General features: G+C 43.3%; 2 protein-coding genes across 6 annotated transcripts in view; both read left to right on the top strand.

Annotated features, from left to right (window-relative positions):
* The window catches only part of MED14 (mediator complex subunit 14), a 36,842-nt gene extending 33,731 nt beyond the window's left edge, over positions 1 to 3,111 (top strand). For 2 of the 4 annotated variants that reach the window (XM_081908943.1, XM_081908944.1), the window contains exons 29-30: positions 142 to 331; positions 2,540 to 3,111. In XM_081908943.1, the coding sequence (XP_081765069.1) occupies positions 142 to 331; positions 2,540 to 2,613 (264 nt within the window). In that variant the 3' untranslated portion in view covers positions 2,614 to 3,111. The remainder of the gene's footprint in view (positions 1 to 141; positions 332 to 2,539) is intronic. The other 2 variants (XM_081908942.1, XM_081908941.1) reach the window with 1 other exon arrangement.
* Positions 3,112 to 4,925: 1,814 nt separating this feature from the next.
* Positions 4,926 to 21,575, top strand: LOC309368702 (uncharacterized protein CXorf38). Of its 2 annotated transcripts, XM_081909002.1 has the most exons (7): positions 4,926 to 5,299; positions 10,418 to 10,552; positions 12,358 to 12,480; positions 13,346 to 13,495; positions 14,758 to 14,925; positions 20,964 to 21,132; positions 21,388 to 21,575. In XM_081909002.1, exons 1-7 carry the CDS (start codon positions 5,084 to 5,086, stop codon positions 21,420 to 21,422), a joined length of 996 nt encoding a protein of 331 aa, XP_081765128.1. In that variant the 5' UTR covers positions 4,926 to 5,083; the 3' UTR covers positions 21,423 to 21,575. The 2 variants fall into 2 exon arrangements, with proteins under 2 accessions (XP_081765128.1, XP_081765129.1); XM_081909003.1 differs by lacking the exon at positions 10,418 to 10,552 and having other exon boundaries at positions 4,927 to 5,299.
* The last annotated feature ends 429 nt before the right edge of the window (positions 21,576 to 22,004 follow it).

Below are 22,004 nucleotides of genomic sequence, written 5' to 3'. Positions count from 1 at the left end.
TCCTCTTGAGCTAAGGAATGGATTCAAACTGGCACAGTAATAAAGACCATGCCTTAACTCATGTGATGTTGCCCTAGCTACATCAAAGGTATATTGCAAGATTGCTGTGATTACTTTTTGCATATTCTATTCTGTTCACAGCTTCAGCTCACACAGAAGACTACAGTTTCACAGGAAGCCATGAGCATAATAGTCCCCATCATTTATGATATGGCTTCAGGTACGACACAACAGGCAGACATCCCCAGACAGCAGAACTCTTCAGTTGCTGCTCCCTTGATGGTTAGCAATATTCTAAAGAGGTTTGCAGAACTGAATTCGCCACGACCAGGTACTGTACATGTCCAGTAGGTCAAAACTTCTGCATGCTTGAATGGACAGAGTCCAACCTTTTAAAGTTTTTAAATTTCATTTTACCACCAGTCTTGCTTTGCCTTTTTTTTTTGTTTCCTGAAAACTGACCTCATAAGACCTGGCTTCGGATTACTGCATGTTAGTGATAAATTGTTGAATATATACCTCTCTGTGGTGCCAGAAGGGTTGTATTATTGACACAACATGGACTTTATGACACTGACCAAGGAAGTGTAATGCACTTAATGACTTGGCTCATACTACTGTAGTCACAGCAACACGATTTTAACTTTTGTCATGTGAGCACTGTGTATATATTTCTGTGAAAACTAGTGCTTGTTAAGTCATATTGCACTGTAGGAATGTCTTCCCATTTCTTGTAATTTTACTGTTACAAGGTTTTACTACCTGTCTTGTTCTCAATTGTACTCCTCTGAGGAAAGCCTGGGGTCCAGGAAGATGGAACTACTTATAAATTATTCCATAAAGTATCACCTTACAGCTCTGGCTTATACTTTCTGTATCTCATGACTAACATCTTGCCTTGACTGTATCTTCTCTCTTATTTATGCTGCCTGCTTTGTTTCTGTGAGAAACTTTTGTATTCAGTTTCACTTTTCCTTTAATAAAAGTGTTAGAAACTTTTGAAAAGTGATTTTTTTAACAGTTTTATTCTTGGGTATGATATTTTTACCCAAGACACTAACTTCTTCAATGGAAGATTTTCTCCCCTCAAAGGATACCTTTGTTGCTTACTCATTCTTAGTTTAACAATAAAAAAATCATTATATTAGTTTAGGGTTGTTGTTTTTTAAAAGTGCCAGCATATTCTTAGTGTAGTGTTATAGCATAGACATGAACACTGATTCTGAGACTGCACTGTGTGGATACGCATACCATTTGACTACATTGAAGCAGCTTATAGGATTGATGTGGTATGTGTGTCTGCCTCTTCAAATGCTTGCCTTTACTTTTGGCAACACTCCATCCTGAACCCCTGATCGTCACTGAGGTAACTGCGATGTTGGGAGGGGTTAGCCTTGTGTTTCTACCTGGGCAGTAAGGTTCAAGGTGAGTTCTTCAACATCCATGCTGCGTGTCACTAGCAGTTGGAATATCGTGCATGCCACCCATAATTCATGCATGCTCCAAAGAGCAACTTTCAGCTACCTTGGCACTGACTATTGTGGGAGGGAAATGCAGGTATAGCTTCTATACATAACTAAACAAGCGTCATCTTTGCCAGTGAGGCATTTTGTCATCAGGCTTTACTACACAGGGCCATGGGGCTTTATTGAAAGGGAGGGGGGAGTTAATTGGAATTGGCATTTGCAGTTTTGTTCCATTACTCTAAAATATAATGGCATAAAAATAATAAACGTATGCCATCTAAACTGAAGTTTAGAGAAGACTTCATGGCTACTTTTCACTGCTTTGTCATTCTGAAATTGTAAGTGGAAGCACAATGCACATGTAAGTAACCTATTGTCTATTAGAGCATTCCTGTAAAATCAAATCCTCATCAAGATTCCTAATCCTTAGAAGTGTCCACAGCAGCACCAACAAACCAGCTCCAACACCAGCAGTATAGCTTAGCTTGCTGTGATTGTATTTGCCTATCAGGAGATACTGGCTGAGCTGTTACTTATGAACTGGACACTTATCTTTGTCTCGGAGTCTTTATTGACAAGGAAGTTTGGTTATCAGTCAGCTTTGCATCCCTCCTTTCCTCCAAGGAGCTGAGGGTAGCACATGTTGGGGGGGTGTTGTATGAACTCTGCTGGGCTGAGAAATAGGCACTCGCCCAATGAGGCAGGGTTTTGAATCCAGGTCTCCTTGGCCCAAGACCAACATTCTGCACCACTCTTGGGTTTTTTGCTGCATTTGGAGACTCCTAATGGTCCAGTTGTGGTTGAGTGGGCAAACTGCACCTTATCAACATGTTGATTTGTATTTTCCACCCAAGCTGGCTACACTATTTCCAATCGGTTAGAATAAAGCAAACTTGCTTAACGTTGAAGTTCTTTGATTACTGTTGCACCTGGTTGTAATTGCCTATTTACAAAAGTTTGAGTTGTGGCGTGCCTTGTGACAAAAATTGAAATGCATTTGATTAAGTTTATCACTTGCCATAACCCAGCTTGTTTTTTCTCCAGCTAACTTGTCTTTCTTTCCCTTGTTCTAGGTGAATGTACAATCTTTGCAGCTGTTCGTGATTTAATGGCTAACCTTACACTGCCCCCTGGTGGGCGTCCATAGGCTATTTTTAAGCAAAGGGTAAAAATGAGATGAAGAGGCAAAAACATTTCTCTGAAATAAGCCTTCACTTATACAAAATGGAAGAGACATTTTCACGTGTCACATTTTAAAAAGAGCTAATACAATGGATTGGCCCACTTTCAGGGATGCACTTTCATCAGACTTTTTGTACAGCACTCTGTATGATGTTTTACGGAGACATTTCAAAGTCGTAATAGATTTATGTATCCGCTTGCCAGTAAATAGAGTTAATATTCTGTTTTATACTACAAAGATTATGAAAATGCCAAAATTTGTTTATTTAAATGTTTTTTCTTATGTCTTGGTGTAATAGTCTTTTTTTAAAGGCAGGTCTGTCATTTTTTGAATACTGTAAAACTGTGACAAACTTTATATTGAAACTGTATTTTAATATGACTGCTTTGAATCCTTACATTTAAATCTGGGCTTGTTGTAAACATGTCCCCCCAAAAGCAATATTTAATAAACTAGATTTAAAAAAAAATGTTTGTGTGTTTGTTTTAAAAATGTTTCATTTTTATATGTGAAAAAATAATGCCAGATTCCTTGCTTATGGGGCTGTTTCTGGGTAGTTCATCACTGCCTTAGAAGCTCAACGTACTTGGTGCACCAAATTTAGAAGTAGGAAATTGCCAGTTCCTTTTCAAGTACAGTAGTTTATTATCTCTAAAAGTTGGATTGAGCAAGCAGTAAGTGGTATGATTTTGCAGATCTTCATACCTGATTCAAGGCAAGTTCCTGAAGCACCCTGAAACAAGTTCAGTAGGCTTTTTGAGAGCAAGGGCGGCATTCTGTGCTGCACAGCAATTGACTTTGAAACTCAGGGATGCAGCAGAAGCAGTTTTTAATGAAGGGACTTTCATGCATATGGAGAGGGAAAACGGGAAAGCCCCAATAAGTGTACCCAACTAAAGCAGTAGCTAAGGTTGTTCTCTGAATTCTGACTATTCTTCACATTGAAAGTATTGCATGGAAGCCGCTTGAAACAGCCTCTGGGGAAAATCTCCCACTTGGCAGTTGTACCTTGTAGAGTAGCTTGCCACATGGAATGGCAACATTACATAGTCTTCCCCTGTTCACCAGCAGCTGCCACAGAGACATCTGGTGCTAGCATGGTGATTCCACATGACAATCCCAAGTGGTAAGTTAATGCATGTTAAAAGATTCCCATGTGGTGCAGCTAGTAAGTGGGGGAAATTTGACAGCTTCCATATCAGTAAATTTAGATGATCTAGGACACAAAACACTAGAGCATTGAAGGAAACATGACAACTTTTATAAAGCGTATATATGGAAGCTAAAGAAAATTGAACCTTGTTCAATATCAGTAATAACTGTATTTGGAGGTTACATTATAGCCATTAATAGGCAAAATATAGGTTAGCTCTGATTTCTTTAAGATAATGCCCATCACCACATCTTATGGCAGTGAATTCCATGAGTCAATTAGTACTTCCATTTATGCGGTTCGCCAGTCAATTTTGTGGGTAACTATAGTTCTTCCATTACATTTATCCAAACCAGGAATACTTTATCAACTTTTATCTTGTGGCCTTTTGGGTTTGTCTTTTTTCAATTGCCAATAGAAGCTTCCTCAGGAAGTTGGTGGTTTCTGGTATGTAACGTGAGTACTGGTGGCAAATGGTCTGACAAATACTTAAGAACATAACCTGAGAATATAGATCATATACTGAATATATATATTTAGGGTGCCATTGACTTTTCTGAGGAATCAAGAACTGTTGTAGGTCGAATTACCACTAAAAATACGTAATACCACTGTTTACTTTTCTGCATTTCAATTCCCACTGACCTCGCCTTTTGTTGTTGTTTTGTTGTTTAGTCGTGTCCGACTCTTGTTGACCCCACAGACCAGAGCATGCCAGGCACCTCTGTCTTCCACTGCCTCCCGCAGTTTGGGCAAACTCATGCTGGTAGCTTCGAGAAGCTGACCTCGCCTTTTACATTTTCTCAAATTTCACGCAACTGGTGGCGTGGACTGTACTCCACAAAATCTTATGCCATAATAAATTTGCTAGCCTTTAAGGTGACACTATATATATATATATATATATATATATATATATATATATAGCAAAGGACTAAAGAGGCTACCATCTGGAAATTAACGTAAGTGTACACTATTTTATTTATGAAGCTAACACTGCTGAGAAAAATATGAGTGCCCTTGGGTAGGGAGGGGTCAAGATTTTTCCTCGTTTTAAATAGTCAAAGTGTTGTTTCAAGGAAATCGATACCTACCTCTTGCACGGTTGCTTAGGAAAGTGTCTGCAAGTGTGAACCTACAGCTGACAGGATGACGTTGGGATGAGCGGCAGCTCCTGCCTGCGCTCCCCTGAGGCAACGAACGACAGAGGCCGGCCGGCTCCGCCGCCTCTAGCCCGGCCCCCTGGAGGCTGGCGCGCAAGGCGGCAGAGTCGGGCATGCCATGGCGCTGGCGGAACTGGCCTCTCGCCTCAACTGCGCTGAATACAAGAACTGGGTGAAGGCCGGGCACAGCCTGCTGCTCTTGCGGGCCGCCCTGCAGCGCTTTGCCGGGGAGCAAGTGCAGGCCTTTCACCGCCAGCTGGTCGCGCGCTCCTCCGCGCGCCTCAGCCCGTCCGGCCTCCGCTGTAGCGGGCGCTGCACCCCTCGAGGCAAGCAGGTGAGGCTCCGCCCTGGGAAGCGGAGGTCGGAGGAGGCTCCTGCCTCGCTTTGCCTGGTCGCCCCTCTCCCGCCAAAAGCGCGCTCGAGAAACAAACTCGCGCGTGTCGTTTACCCGACCCTTTCCGAAGTGCACGTGGCGCGCCCCAGATGTCCCTTCCATGTCCCCCGAGAGTTTTTGCAGCCTGAGATCGGGGCGGGGGAGAAACTATTTCTGCTCAATCAAAGAGGAGGGAACGATTTTGAACAGGAAAATAGGGGAAGGGGTTGCGCACGCCTCTTTTCTCGCGCGGAAAGATACGCGCCGCGCTCGTGGCAAGTTTCGGCCAGAACAAAGAACGCCGGTTTGCCTCGGATCCAAAGCGCTTTCTGCAAAACTGTTTCTTTCGAACAGTGCCCCCTTCTGCAAGGCCAGAGATTGCCTGCTTTATAATACAGTACTGTACAGCATACTGCGCGTTTTCCTACCCTTTTAATGTATTATAATTTCATTTGTTTATATATAAGCTCAGGGGCAGCGCAATACGGCCAGTTCTCTCGCTTCTTTATTTTAATGTGGTTGCAGAACTTCCGTTATTTCATTGTGAAATACTGAAATATTTTCTTCTATTATAGTGAAGCAATAGTGATGGCACCTGGCATCCTTGAGAAATTTGAAATGCTCAAGATGGTTGCCAAATTAGTTTTGATGTGAAGGAAGAAACCCCAAGAAATGCCATTAAGTCTTAGATTTTTTTAAAAACATTAGGGATGCTAGTTACAAACATGAAGGATGCTGAGCAATTTTATTTTTGGAGTGCCACTTGATGCACCTACAATCGTTAATAAAAATGCACAGTTGTTTCATGGTGCCAGTTTCACTTTTGCTTTGCAGCAGAGGGGAGGTGGGCAGAGGGTTGCTTTTCTGTTCCAGATTACGTAATCTCTCATTGGATTTTCTCATTTGGGGTTTAAAATGTGTATTTGATACCATTAGTAGCATGATGGCAGCCAAGCTTTGGAATGGTACATCAGACTAAATTCCACATCAAACTAGACACCCAGGTTTTAGCTTTTGGCGCGCCGTATATTTTGGGGCAAAATGTGCACCTTCAGTCGCAATCCTAAAGATCATAGCTGATAGGGGAATATTATATGTAGAGCTGCTAATCACAGACCCCAAATGAAATCCTTACAAGGAACAATCTTAGAGGTTTTGAAGGCTTACAATGATGTTGTAAGATAAGTGAGAATGATTAGAGAAGTCAGTGTGCAGCAGCTGATACAACATATTGCACTGATCGCATACATAGCAGTGAACTTTGTTCTGCAATCAAGGCTTCAAAGAGAAACAGTTTCACTAATGGAAACAGGCCAGGATTTTCAAAACATCGTAATGAAGAGACCCTGCCCTCTCAGAGTACTTGCACAGAATTATTTGAATCAGAACTTTTTACTTTAACATCTATGGATAGTTAATTTCATGTTTTGAAAAACTGCTGCTGGAGTGCTTTACTTAGCACCAGATTAAGATAATGACCAGGTACCATTATGAAGGTTGCAAAGAAAATTGCATAGAAGCCAAAGGTATGGAGTCCTGCCAAGAATGAAGCCCAACTGACGCTTTATAAAGATGTAGTTGAAGACAGCATGACTCGCTGCTTTGAAATATTTCGGGAAATGATTATGCTTGTCACCAGAAAATGATTATTTCAAAGCACTGCAACAAAAGGGAGTCTCTAATCCTGCCTGTTTTATTTATTTTTTATGTTGATTCCTACATACTTTCACTGCTCTTACCCTGTAAATGACGTGTGTGGAGTGCTTGTTTTCCTATATCTTTGAGACTTGAGTGGGAAGAGAATTTTGGAGGTGGGTCTTCCACTAAGTGACACACAAGTCGCCCAGATCTCAAAATATACTTGGTGGGCGGCATTTTCCAATTCTTTTGCGAAGCTGCCAAACTAATTTGGCAGCCATCTCAATGATTTCAAATTGCTCAAGGGTGCCAGGATGTCACCACTCAAATTATTATTTCACAAAATGTTATAGCACAAAAATTATATTTAAAAAATGGGCAGGCAGCACTTCACAGTTAAATAACTGAAGTTCCGAAACTGGACTATATAATCTTATGCTGTGCATCATCATGGCAGTTTGTTTGACAATTTGTGTAAAATTTGTCAGTGATGCCAAAATGGCACCATTCGTATTTGAATTATGAAGAAAGAATCAGAAATGCTCTGGATAGATGGAAGTTTGTGGCTTTTTGCTTTGCTGCATGACTAACATGACTGGAAGAATTCAATCTGCACAACTTTTACCGTCACAGAATCTCCATGCTGGTGAAGGCTTCCCCTTTTTGAATTTTGGGGAATTTTTTGGCATGGGTTGAAATTGCTGGAACTACATAGGAACAGCCACTTTATGCAAATGCCTTGCCTCATGGAGCTGTCTCTGCGTATGTGGACTTCATGTACCCACACATGGAGCTGCTTGCAGGCATGACTCAGCCACAATCAGAGCCATAGCTAGGTGATTTTGTGCCCCTGGAAGAACTGTCCAGATTGTGTCCCCTAGGGTAAAGGTAAAAGGACCCCTGACCATTAGGTGCAGTCGTGGCCAACTCTGGGGTTCTGGCGCTCATCTTGCTTTATTGGCCGAGGGAGCCGGTGTACAGCTTCCGGGTCATGTGGCCAGAATGACTAAGCCGCTTCTGGCAAACGAGAGCAGCGCACAGAAACGCCGTTTACCTTCCCACCAGAGTGGTACCTATTTATCTACTTGCACTGGCGTGCTTTCGAACTGCTAGGTTGGTAGGAGCAGGGACCGAGCAATGGGAGCTCACCCTGTCACGGGGATTCGAACCACTGACCTTCTGATCGGCAAGTCCTAGGCTCTGTGGTTTAACCCACAGCGCCACCTATGTCCCCTAGCTCTTCTTTCTGCCCCTCCTCCAACCCCAACCCCTTCCACCCTTTCAATTCACCCTCTATTTAAAACCATTTCTTATGTGGCAATACAGTAATCAATATTTATATTTATGGACATATTTTTAGCTGATTTTGTTCACCCCTCATCGCCTATGCCGGGGGCACACCTCACCACACCCTAGCTACAGTCCTGGCCACAATAACAGCAGCAGAGTGTGCAGCCCAACTTCTGTGATGCTTCAGATATCTTGCCTCACAGGAAAAAAGTTACGGGATATAAAATGATTCATTGACCACTCTTGTGGTACTTTTTGGAACAGCTTGTGATACTTAGGCCTGACTCTGCAGTACAGGACCATACTGAACAAAACATTTATTGACAACAAGGCTGACAATCCCAGGTTCTCATCATGTCTCAGTCTTGAATAAAATTCACAGAATTGCTTCCTTGTGGGTTGGGAAGAAGTGGAATTGCCCAGAGGTCGATTTGGGTTTTGAAAATGAGGGATTCAGTGAGAATGTGTGATGTTCTGGGAAACTTGCCTCTGCCACCTCTTCCCACACAGCCTCAAGGACACATGAAATATCAAACATTCCACACATCGCTCTGATTACAAACAGTACTCTCTACGTACAAGGAAAGAGCAGTGGGCCTACATAGGAATAGATTGATTTTTTTAAAAAACAAACAAACGGGCAGGGTTAATGGCTCCATTTTGTTGCTGTGCTCTGAAACAATAATTTATCTCCCTACTTTCCCCAAATTGCAATATGTTCTCTGGATGAGTGTTCAGTGCATGGCGGTTTTCCTAAGTGTTTGTGAGTAAGAGCTGCCTCTGGCTCTTCTCAGCCGCAATGCTATGTAACCAGCAGAATTTCAAGGAACCTTTCACTCTGCATTCAGAGTATGTGATTTACCAGAGAGAAGGAAAAGAGAGGTAATAGTTAGAAGAAAGAAGGGGTGGTAGAAGATACATGTTTTTGGCCAGACATTGAAAAGGAAACCTTAAGAACACTGTGGTACATGTTTTCAGTTCTGACACTCTATGGGTACTTTGGCATTATAATGCTGGGCTTCATCTCATATCTGTCAGAAATTCAATAGATGCAACTTTGTGTGATGCTTTATCTCCATGATCAAAGGAAGCTGTACCTGTTAAATTTCTGCATGCTTCAGCCTTTAAAGACGCAGGAGCCAGCACACACACCTCCCCCAATATTTTTAGCCCAATCTATTTTAATTTTATTTATTTAATAGATTTAAGCTTCCTTTCAGGGTATTTTCCCTTACAAGACAGTTCATAACATGGCAAATAATAGTATACAGTGGTACCTCGGGTTAAGTACTTAATTCGTTCCGGAGGTCCGTTCTTAACCTGAAACTGTTCTTAACCTGAAGCACCACTTTAGCTAATGGGGCCTCCTGCTGCCGCCGTGCTGCCGGAGCACGATTTCTGTTCTCATCCTGAAGCAAAGTTTTTAACCCGAGGCACTATTTCTGGGTTAGCGGAGTCTGTAACCTGAAGCGTATGTAACCCGAGGTACCACTGTACTTAGATTCCACCTTATTAAAATAACTTGCTTTCTACTTGTTTTGATAGAGAGGACATTATATTTGCAACAGAATGGAATCTTAAGTTATGCTCTGATTTCCTTTAAGAAGTATAGCCGGTGATGCCATTCTACCCAACCCATCTCCACATGTTAAGTTTATGCTTGACATGTGGCATTTAAAAACACACGTGTCCTGCTTGCAAAGAGCACTCTGAATTCTGCTGTGGTGGCTGCGGCATATTTTGTGCAGCTTCTTTTGCATTTTGAAAGGATAAAGCTCACAATCGTTTCAAAGCATTCAAAGGAAACTTTCTATTTGCATTTCTCCCCCTCCCTTAATTCCAGAGTATTTGCGGCTTTTCTTAGCATGCACATGCAGGAATCTCTCAAAGAGTCTTAGAAACCGGAAGCCCACTAGAGAGACACTACGACTATGTAAACCCGTATAACCTCAGCATCTCTGCCTCTTTCTTGCCAACAGTAATCCCTTTTTATTTACTGAATTGTAATTTGTTGACTTTGGGGACTGGACATTGTTTGATTTCTTGGACAATCCAAATTGAGTCCCACCCCCTTCCACCCCCTTGGATAAAAAATTTGAAACCAATGATTTAAATTACAGTACTTGTATTGGTGTTCATTTTGCTTTGTAGTTTCAGCCTGTGTGCTCCTTGTGTAAAGAATGGAAAAAAGAGATTTTGAATCATCACACGCACAAGAATGGGGAAGTCCACTGGGGAAACTGCAGGCCTTGGCTCTGGCCATCTAATGCATGGGAGTTGGCAAAGGTAATGCCTGGAAGTTCTGTTATGTAAACAGAGGCATAGGAAGGTCAGGTGGTACCCGGTGCAGAAAATTTCTTGTCACCCCCCCCATTGATTTTTTTTTTGCCTGCAAAAATGGTTTTACGTTATTTCATATTTTCTTACAAAGGAATATTAATAAATAACAATAATAATAAACTTTTATTTATATCCTGTCCTCCCTGGCTGAAGTCAGGCTCAGGGCAGCTAAAATCAGATATATAACATTGGTATAAAATTAAAGAATAATTAAATTACCTCATAAAAACATGTCAGAATCAAATTAAAGTCTAATTAGATGGCTTTCCGCAGGGTTAGGGTTGGGAACAGTAAGTGCTCCACTGAATTGAAATTTCAGCCTTCACGACATAGGAAAACGGCCAAGTAAACAGTTATTTTTGTGGAGGAGGGTCAAGATATTAACTGATATGCATGAAATTTCATATATAGCTACATAATCCCTAGTGTAGTAAGATAAGACCTTTGGAGCAGGATTTTTTTAAACAAGTTTTTTTATGAACCTCCCTAGTAGGGCAGTAATTGTTCCTTGATCATTTGTCACCCCCCTCTACGATGGAACCTGGGGTTACCCCCACCCCACACCCCTGTATGTAAAATGGATGTTCTGCTCCAGCTTTTGCAGCATGCATCAGGGTAGGATATAAATTGGGGGTAGAGAAGCTGTGGCACTTCAGGTATTGTTGGACTACAAGTTCCCATAGGCTGCAGACAGCGTGGTGAGTGGTCAGGGTGATGGGAGCTGTCCAGCAATATCTGCAAGGCCCTGTGTATGATATGGCTAGTTTTGAAACTGCTTCAGGAGCAAGAAGCAGCTTGTGCTGCTCTGAATTCTAGGCAACCAATTGCTATTCTCTTTTGTTACTGCCACCTTTTGTCTTCTATGAGTTTATTCAGGTTTCTATTCCTTCTTTATTTCTGGATTTGAACAGTCTATGAGAATTTGCCAAAGCAGCATTTGTAAGTTTGTATTCAGTTAGTAAGACCAAACAAACTCATAGTAGCATTTTACCATATAGAAGTTGCATCTCTCTTTCTCAACAGAAGTTATGTGATTTTGACAAAAGCACAGGAGGCAGATATTAAACACATGAAGCTGTGGACTGTGGTTGGCAAACAAATCTGTTTAATTTTATGTCCGTATTAGTGTTGCTGGGCCCTGTTAGAGAAAATAGTGCCTCCATTTCCTCCCATTCTCCCAAGGAAAGACAGAAAGCCCATGAAAACTGATGTGTAGTGATCATACATGTATCTGTTTCACTGTGGCTTCCCACAGTGTAGATGTGAGCTCTGGGAAACTGTGCCTCGTTGTGGCTCCCAAGATGTAGACATGCTGTGAAATAGACATCAGTACAATCAACATGTGATGAAAAGCATGTTGATGAGCTTTGCAAGGCAATACATCTCGCCCTAAAAGTCTCATCTACAAGTTTGGTGCTTCCTTATGGAAAGGGGAACTTGTTTTGGATTCAAGAGGGAGTGGCAGCCTAAGGCTGACCAACAGTAGCTGATCAGAAAAGTTCTAAATTGTGTCCTCCTGTATGGTATGGAACAGTGCGGAATGACTATGCAGGACTCCAGCGAGAGTATCCAATGGGATTGTAAAGAGAAAAAGGACAGCAACAAGATGCTAATTAAACCACTGTTTTAGTGTTTGACAAAGCTACAATTAAATAAACATGAGTTCTGATATAACTATCAGTTAGAAATAGTGTGTTCCTAATAGCTTCTGAATCAGACATTAACTGCATTTGTTCTCCTTCGCTGTGTAGGCTTACATGCCTCGTGGGAAAGCAGACATTTGTGGTCCAGACAAATGTGATGCATCTGCACTCTTAAACCTTTTCAACTTCTGCGATCACTTCAGTAACATTGATCAGAAGAAAGTCAGAGAGGTAATCCAACTACTGCTATTGACATCTTTTCTTAGCAGGGTTCCACAAACACCCTCACCAGGTTGCAATCAGTGACTGCCTCTTCCATTTGGGCAAGCACCCTGTCCTGTCTACAGAGACCTCTATCCGCCTCACAGAACTACAGTTCCCAGAGTTGTATAACAATAAATCCCAGAGAGCCAGTGTGGTGTAGTGGTTAAGAGCGGTAGTCTCATAATCTGGGGAACCGAGTTCGCGTCTCCGCTCCTCCACATGCAGCTGCTGGGTGACCTTGGGCCAGTCACACTTCTCTGAAGTCTCTCAGCCCCACTCACCTCACAGAGTGTTTGATGTGGGGGAGGAAGGGAAAGGAGAATGTTAGCCGCTTTGAGACTCCTTCGGGTAGTGATAAAGTGGGATATCAAATCCAAACTCTTCTTCTCTTCCCAAGAAATCTGGAAACTGTAGCTGTGTGAGGGGAGTAGGGGCCTCCTAACAGCTCTCAGCCCCCTTAACAAACTACGGTTCCTAAGATTATTTGAGGGAAGCCATAACTGTTTAAAGTGTTATGAGACTGCTTTTAACAAATAGTGCTGATGGAGCTTAAATTGTGCATGCCTACAAGTATAAAATGCAATATAATAAAGTGCTTAAGGCTGGTTATCCTCTGAGGAGGGGACAGTCGAGGAACATAACATTGGCAAGGTGTTCGCCACACGGGGCATTTCCATTCTAGTAACAACAATATGTGGCTCTGATGTGAAAACAGATCACTCAGTCAGCAACCCCTAATGCAGGACTGTAACTTGAGGGTTGGTTTTTGCTTACCATTTCCCTTCACTGAGTTTTCAGTCTAGATGGTTTTGCTTCGTGTTTTTGTCTCTAGGTGATTAAGTGCCGCAATGAACTAATGCATTCTTCAGATATGAAAGTCTCTTCTTCCTGGCTGAAAGAATTTGGGAATCATGTTCAGAACTTGCTAACTGAATTTCAACACATTCCAGAGGCCCAGACGGCTCGTACAAGGATAGAAAAGGTAATAGTTGCCATTCTTTCAGCTTGTAGGCTGGCTGCTATTCACCATTATTATTATTTTAGCTAGGCACAGTATTGAATATAGAAATGCAACAGTCTGTATCCAGATGGTTTGCACTGTAAATCAAAGCTTTTGTGCTTGATCAAGGATATCTGAGGCTGTTTCATAATTTGTTGATTCAAGGTTTTTGGGCACATTGATACAATTTAGTTTTACTCTTGAGATTACCATATCAAAAGTTTATTTTTTTGGGGGGGGGAAACAAAACAAAACAATAGTACAGCATTTTATCTGCATATTATATAGATGGAAAGGTAAAACTTCTGCAAGGCAGATAGCCTTGCATGGAGGCAACAGGCATTATGCTATGTGGCATTTAAAAAAACTGGTTAAAGAATGTACCTATGTGGGAGAACACAAATGCCAGGATACAAAATCTATTTTAGGCCCACTACTGGAATAAAAAAAAATCTTTGTTCAGCAGACTTTTATGCTGTATCACATAATCTGCTTCTGAAACTTCTCATAGTTTCAAAGCAGTTCATTTGTTTTAGAAAAGAATTTAAGTAAAAAGAGATTATTTAAAAATAGAATTAGTAAATGGCAGGGACATTGCTGCAGAGGAATAGCCAAACCACCATTTTTAAAATTCTTTTAAAGAAGTTCATTACTATGCATACCTATCTGGAAATAAGTCCCACTGAAGCTTACCTCTGAGTAGACATGCATATGATTTTACTGGGAATTGTTTAAATGTGTTCTTTTGCAGTGAAGGTATAGCCTCCAAATAATGTTTTTAAATCCACAGAATGCCAGTAAGTTTCACAAACTACAGTGGTACCTCGGTTTTCGAACGTAATCCATTCCAAAAGACCATTCAAGTTCTGAAATGTTAGAATGCCTAAAACTCAACAGCCGACAGCTAGGCCTCAGGATCTTGTACTCAGCAGAAGCATATTCAAAAACCAAAGCATTTACTTCCGGGTTTATGATGTTTGAAAACCGAAATGTTCGTCAACAGAGATGTTCAAAAACCGAGGTGCCACTGTACTTGGCATACCTCAGTATTGTCGAATACTGTTGCTCATCTCTAATGTCACAAACAACATTGACTGGATCCAAAGAAATGTGTAACTAGTTCCATCTGTATTTCTCAAACAGCATCCTGTGCTTTTTGGGTCATTGAAGCCCTTAAGTGTCATTATTTTGTCAATAAAGCCATAGCTTTTCATGTTCATTTTGTTTTTACTAAAACCCAATAGCTTCTGTCATCTGATTGGGCTGTGCATGTACCAGGGGGAGATCAGCTTGATGGATTGGAGGGTGAAATGAATCGAAGCCAGATCGGTGAAATAGAAGCAGAACTGATAAAAGAGAGACTTCATGAAATCCGTCTTCTCGTGGAAGAAGAAGGAATGATGTCAGAAGAGGTAACCTAATTTGAAAACATAAAAGCAGGCTTGCACTCATGCTTAAGAGTTTGATGCTAATAGGTCCACCTGTGTAATAAGAGGGGTGCATTTAGAGGGTTCCTCAGAATTTATTGGAATAAACCTTTTCAGATGAAAAGATTATTGCTTGCCCAAGGAAAGCTTGTTCCATGCAGTTGAGCTCCCAGCATCTCCATTGTATTTGTACCCTAACAGAAAACACCGCTTCACTTTAAAATTCAACTGGAATACATTTGCCAGGGTGCTTAAAACCTACCCCTAGGGCATGGACTGATAACACACAAATGTAGACATCTTGCCTCACACTAAGTGGCTTTGGGTCAAGTCAGTGCCTAGACGGGATGCCACAAGGGATCCCCATATAAGCTGCCTTGAGTGCTTTGATGAACGAAAGGTGGGCTATAAAGGTCCTAAATAAATTACTACTCAATGTTGAAATTTAGAACAGTGGTCTCTTTTTTTCTGTGAAGCTTCTTGCCTTCAGTTTTAGCAGATGTGTCTCTACTCTGAGAAAGAAGCTACCTGCTCAGCCACCTTAGATCTACGTTACCCCTGGGACAGAAATAGAATCATAGTACTGGAAGGGACCCTGAGGGTTCTCTAGTCCTACTCCCTGCAATGTAGGGCTCCTCGCCACAGCTGTCCCTGGGTGGCCTTGAACCACCAACCTTTTGGTTGATAGCCAGATGCACTGACCCATTGCGCCACCTGTAACGGAAATGGGATAAGTCCTTTCACTGAGTAGCCCAGTTGTGCACAGAGGCTCCCAAGGAAGCTGTAACTGTACCTTCTGCCCCCCAGACAGGAGTGATTTCTGAGGGGTCCAGGGCAGGTATTTTGGAGGGCAGACAGAAAGAGCATCCAGCCTACATGGCTCTTCCCTGAGCCCAAGGTAACCTGTTTTTTTCCGCTCAGACCCCTGATGTAGCTTGTCACAAAAATAGTCCAGACACCTGAGAGAAGTCCTTTTGATGCTGGCAGAAATGTACCCAAGACTTCAACAGTCAAATTTTATGAAGTTTATTAAGAATCAAAAATAAAGGTAGAGGAGAAATGAAAGAGGCAGATAGTTTCTTCAAGAAAATAACAAGAAGCAGCTTTTAGATCAAGTCTGTCCATCCTGTTATAGCTACTTACAGTGAGGTGAGCCATCCAGGTGTAGAACAGCAGCTTTTCCTCTACTCCTGAATGTACCGTATTTTTCGCACGATTGGACGCACCGGACCATAGGACGCACCTAGTTTTCAGGGGGGGAAATCAAGGAAAAAATATGATTCCCCCCCCCCCCCACAGCTCTGGGAGCAGTGGACAGGTTGCACGCAGCCTGTGCGCTACTCCAAGACCTTCTCCCTGCTTTTGCGGGAGGTGGCGGAATTCCCCCACCTCCCGCAAAAGCCCACAGGAGCCCCGCTTGACTCCTGCGGGCTTTTCGACCAGGAGGGAGAAGGGACTGAAACGGCCAGTCAGTCCCTTCTCCCTCCTTGGGCAAAAGCCCCAAAGAGCTGTGCGCTCTTTAAAGGCTGCGCGGCTCTTGCAGGCTTTTCTGCGAGGTGGGGGAATTCCCCCACCTCCTGGAAAAGCCAGCAAAGCCGTGCAGCCCCTTTAAAGAGCGCACGGCTTTTGCCTGCTTTTGCGGGAGGTGGGGGAATTCCCCCATCTCCCGCAAAAGCCCGCAGGAGGGAGAAGGGACTGACTCGGCCAGTCAGTCCCTTCTCCGTCCTTGGGGAAAAGCCCCCAAGAGCCGCGCACTCTTTAAAGGCTGCGCAGCTCTTGCAGGCTTTTCTGCGAGGTGGGGGAATTCCCCCACCTCCTGGAAAAGCCAGCAAAGCCGTGCAGCCCCTTTAAAGAGTGCACGGCTTTTGCCTGCTTTTGCGGGAGGCAGTGGCGTAGCGTGGGGGGTGCAAGGGGTGCCAGCCGCACCGGGCGCAACATTTTTGGGGGCGCACTCGGAGCTCTCTGCCCCTACCTGGTCCTGGTGGCTCACTCTCTCTCTCACAGTGCTGGCTGCGAAGGAAAGGACGAGGCTGCGCGCTCCCCAGCCCAGGCGCCGCCTTCTGCGCGCACACTCGCTTGCAGCTAGAAGCCCTGCAGAAAAGGCCGTCGGGTGCAGGAGCGGTGCCTACGTCGCGCTTCCTGGAGGGGGCGCGTCGCCCGGCATTGGCGCACGTTTGGGCGGGCTGCGGAGGGCGCGAGCGCTGCGTGCGCCCCAGGAGGCCGGCGAGGGCGGGAAAGCGGGCGGCTCGCTCCTCCCGTGCGCCCGAAGGGGCTTTTTTGGCGGTTCCCCCGCTGCTACGAAGTCCTAAGCAACGAGAAGGAAAGCGCCTCATGAGCATAGCACTGGAGGGTGAGTCTCAACTTTTCTGGACGAGCACTCAATGTGTTGCAGATATTAAGCATAAGAAACGCTCCTCATTGTCCACACCCATAAAAATATTCATTTATTTTTTTATAAATATTTTATTAAATTTTCAAATACATAATACAAGATCCCTACACCAAAAAGCCAGAACCAAAATACCAAAGAGCCATATAGAAAGAAAGAAAGAAAAAAGAAAAAAGAAAAAAGAGAAAAATATAACCAATCATTCAGTACAACTTTTCTTATATAACTGATTGGACTTCCTCACATCTCCTTACCCTGCATTATTTATAATAAGAATGTCAGCAAATTATTACCTTGTTTCATACCTTATTTTGTACTTTCCAAATATTATACTTCTAAATTTAAAACAATTTTTATCAATTGCTCATACTTTAAAATTAAACGTAGTGTTGCCTTAAATTTCGACCTTTTCTTACTTATAACTTAATTTTCTATTTTACAAAGTCTGTTTGCTGGAACTGATATTTTCTAAATCGTGCAAATACTTAACATTCATACAACTTATAATGTTTTTGTAAATAGTCCTTAAACTTCTTCCAGTCCTCTTCCATTGTTTCTTCTCCCAAGTCTCGGATTCTGCCAGTCATTTCAGCCAATTCCATATAGTCCATCAATTGCGTCTGCCACTCTTCCAGTGTGGGCAAGTCTTGTGTCTTCCAATACTTTGCAATAAGTATTCTTGCTGCTGTTGTCGCATACATAAAGAAACTTCTGTCCTTTTTTAACACTTTCTGGCCGACAATGCCCAAGAGGAAGGCCTCCGGTTTCTTAACAAAGGTATATTTAAATCAGTGGCGTAGCGTGGGGGGTGCAGGGGGGGCCAGCCGCACCGGGCGCAACATCTGGGGGTTAGGGTTAGGGGGCGCAAATCCACGGGTTAGGGGGCGCAAATTACTTGCCTTGCCCCGGGCGCTGACAACCCACACTACGCCACTGGCGGGAGGTGGGGGAATTCCCCCATCTCCTGCAAAAGCCCGCAGGAGGGAGAAGGGACTGACTCGGCCAGTCAGTCCCTTCTCCGTCCTTGGGGAAAAGCCCCCAAGAGCCGCGCGCTCTTTAAAGGCTGCGCGGCTCCTGCGGGCTTTTCTAGGAGGTGGGGGAATTCCCCCACCTCCTAGAAAAGCCTGCAGAAGCCGTGCAGCCCCTTTAAAGAGCGCACGGCTTTTGCCTGCTTTTGCGGGAGGTGGGGGAATTCCCCCATCTCCCGCAAAAGCTCGCAGGAGGGAGAAGGGACTGACTCGGCCAGTCAGTCCCTTCTCCGTCCTTGGGGAAAAGCCCCCAAGAGCCGCGCGCTCTTTAAAGGGTGCGCGGCTCCTGCGGGCTTTTCTAGGAGGTGGGGGAATTCCCCCACCTCCTAGAAAAGCCTGCAGAAGCCACGGAGCCTCTTTAAAGAGCACACGGCTTTTGCCTGCTTTTGCGGGAGGTGGGGGAATTCCCCCATCTCCCGCAAAAGCCCACAGGAGGGTTGGAGAGTAGCGGGAAGGCGTCGCGCGCCTTCCTGCTGCCCCCATCCTCTGGGGCTGGCGATGGGGGAAGCGCTGCTTTTCCCCCCGCCAGCCTCAAAGCCGGGTTGGAGAGTAGCGGGAAGGCGTCGCGCGCCTTCCTGCTGCCCCCCATCCTCTGGGGCTGGCGATAGGGGAAGCGCTGCTTTTCCCCCCGCCAGCCTCAAAGCCGGGTTGGAGAGTAGCGGGAAGGCGTCGCGCGCCTTCCTGCTGCCCCCCATCCTCTGGGGCTGGCGATGGGGGAAGCGCTGCTTTCCCCACCGCCAGCCTCAAAGAGCAGACTCTCCTGGCTTCAGCGGAAGCAACGCGAAGCCTCTGTAGCGCAGGCTTCGGAGGCTTTGCCTTGCTATCGCTGAAGCCAGGGAGCCTGCATTCGCTCCATAGGACGCACACACATTTCCCCTTCATTTTTGGAGGGGAAAAAGTGCGTCCTATAGAGCGAAAAATACGGTAACTCCTCCATATGCAGATTATGGAGGACTGGGGAAACTTAGCAAACTCAAAGGGACAGATTGAGGAGAGCAGGTGGAGCTTCCATTTTATAGTTCCTTGTGTCTGCTTAGTTGTAGGTGATCAATGATGGAGAAACACGTATCTGTTAAAAACCATCCTCCCCTAGTATTTCAGTGAAAAAAGGAATTACTCATCTGTTTGCAATACAAACAATTCCAGCTTGTGCAAGAACGTAGGGACCTGAAAGTTGACATTTGGCTTCTCTTTATTTTGTGTTCAATGATCGTAAATTATACTTATAGCACATATGTGCCCATCAACTAGGTTTTGAGGCCTTGTGGTAAAGGTCACAAGTACTTTATGAGTCTGTGAAGGCTTTGAATCTTGCACTGATCAGAGTTGACATTACGTAACTCCCTCCAAATGCCAACAGAGAGTTACTTAAGACGCATGATCTTGCCATTCATGAGAGAACAACCTGCTCCCCATGATCTTGCTGGTTGAAGTGGCCTCATGCTCCCTCAACAACTATCAGTTGGTTACTTCAGAATTACCTGAGGTAAAGGCAGAGGAGCCTGTTGCCAGAAAAAAGAGCAGGCAGCAGCATATAGTTAAACCTGCAACATGCTTGGGAGGCAGCTACTGAAAAGCTTTTGAAGCCCACTTCAAAATATATGTATTTGAAGTGTTTCTGTCATGTATTGCCTTGGGAATTTTGTGTGTGTGTGTCTGTGGAAACATAATTAATAAATGCAACAGAATGTTTAGGGAATTAAATGCTGAATATAAGAAAATTCCATTCCCCTCTTAGTTTGTGAATTGCTTAAATCCATTTGCATAGTAATTAAATAAATGGAATCAAGTAAGTTATTCATGTATTCACTGGATATATATATATATTTTTAATGGCGAGAACTGGAGACCACTCAGTGTCTGAACTAATGAACTCTTCTAGTATTGCGAGAGACATTGCAGTGTTCTTTTTTCCCTTCTTTGTATTGTTTTGGTTGATAGTGATGAATATAGGATGGAATGTAGTCTTATAGCTGAATGGGTTTCTTGTCCTGCCCTTTACCTGCCACTTTAGTACAGTCAGCAAAGGGCTTGCTGCCCACAATTGTGGCACAATTAATTTTTGTCTGATGCTGCATTTTCTTGTGCTTCACTGATATGCCTAACATCGCTCACTTCATTCATTGCTCCGCTGTCAGGTAACTCGTGGCTTTTTTTTCCATATTAGCTTCCTGGTTTCAGCTTTAAAGATTATACACTTCTAGCTTCAGATGAAGTGGCAAGTTCTGAAGGTAAAATAGTAAAAGGCTTTTTTTAGAAGGAAGAAAACCCAAATGGAAACATTTGTCTACTGCTTTATAGAAATCTTTTTAAATTAGGAATTGCAGGTCTTGCAAGAAGCATTGGAAAGAGAGAGAAGCAACAGACAGACCAGAGAACAGGATTGGTGTAGCAATTTGTGTGCATTGGGTTGGTGGTGATAAGCTGAAATTCAGATCCATCTTCCGCTATGAAACTCTCTAGGCAGTATCAAAGACTCACTTGCCTGAGATGCTTTGGAGAGGTGGTAATAAGAACAAAATAAGATCCTGGCAAAGGCCCATCTAGTCCAGCATCCCGTTCTCATTTCACATTTTTTACTCACAAGGTATTTCTCCCCTTCTTAGGATTTAAACAGAATACAAATTGTAAAGGATTTCTTAAATGGCAACCACGATCTTCAAAGAAGTTTGCAGGCTGAAATGCAGAACCTAGAAGACCTCGTGCAAAAATTGGACGGCCAAAAACAATCCACGAAAGAAACCCAGGAAGTGAACGATGAGGAGACAGATGAAGGCAAGGGTATAGGTTTAAAATGAAATTTGTTTTTTATCGCTCTAACAAGTTGCATAGCAAAACTCGCTGACACATTGTAAGGTGTTAGGAAAGAATACCACCTTAGGAAGGAATACCGCCTTACAGAAATCAGAATATGCAGCTTTGAGATTGCTTTTATTTGGATTGCCGTGAGGCAGACCTTCGGTAAATAAGGGCAGGTGCTATTCTTAAGTATGCAAGATGTGTAATGGTGTCTGTGCTTTTAATTTTTAGATTGTCATTTAGAAAAAAGGAAGCGTACGATATGAAGAATGTGACTCTACTGTGAAGATGTCATGCATTACCAAATAGGAAACTTGCATAATTCCACAGGAATGCTCATTTAAGGAGCGATCCTTTTTTCAAGTTATATTGGAATTTGGAGAATAAACCTGAAGGGTCGACAGTCATTTCCTTAAAAATTCCAGTTTCCTTTGACCTGTATTATGGTTTGCTTTCAGAGGTTTAGTATTTTGCTGTCTACCCAGGACAGTTTGATTTGTTTCACCTCTGTACAAATGTTTGACCATACTACTTCCTCTTGACAAATGGAACTATCAATTTTGTAATCTATTTTACATTGCACCAAATGCAATCTTGAACCTGGTAAACTCGAAAGAATTTAAATTTTGAGTCTTGGACTTGCATTAACCAAATTCCTGGGCAGGGGATCAGTAGCTTTGCAGGAACATGAAAACCACCGTGGGTTATTTCAGAAAAGCATTCAGATAAGCTGAATATCTCTGGTGTAACTGCTGGCTTTTCTCAAGTGTAAAGGGGCTAGCGTAGGGTCTTTCTCTGTTCAGAAATTTAGGATTACGTTTGAATGGCTGATGCAGGACTTGCATGAG

This window comes from Podarcis melisellensis (genome assembly GCF_964234715.1).
Source record: "Podarcis melisellensis genome assembly, chromosome: 4".
Lineage (NCBI taxonomy): Eukaryota > Metazoa > Chordata > Lepidosauria > Squamata > Lacertidae > Podarcis > Podarcis melisellensis.
This window is presented reverse-complemented; position numbering and strand designations above follow the sequence as displayed.

Bases quoted from the DNA above. Each gene is read 5' to 3' on its own strand.
- LOC309368702 (XM_081909002.1), top strand. From the start codon at position 5,084: ATGGCGCTGGCGGAACTGGCCTCTCGCCTCAACTGCGCTGAATACAAG. The intron at 5,300-10,417 runs GTGAGGCTCCGC...TTTGCTTTGTAG, and splicing joins GCACCCCTCGAGGCAAGCAG to TTTCAGCCTGTGTGCTCCTT. The intron at 14,926-20,963 runs GTAACCTAATTT...TCCCCTTCTTAG, and splicing joins AAGGAATGATGTCAGAAGAG to GATTTAAACAGAATACAAAT.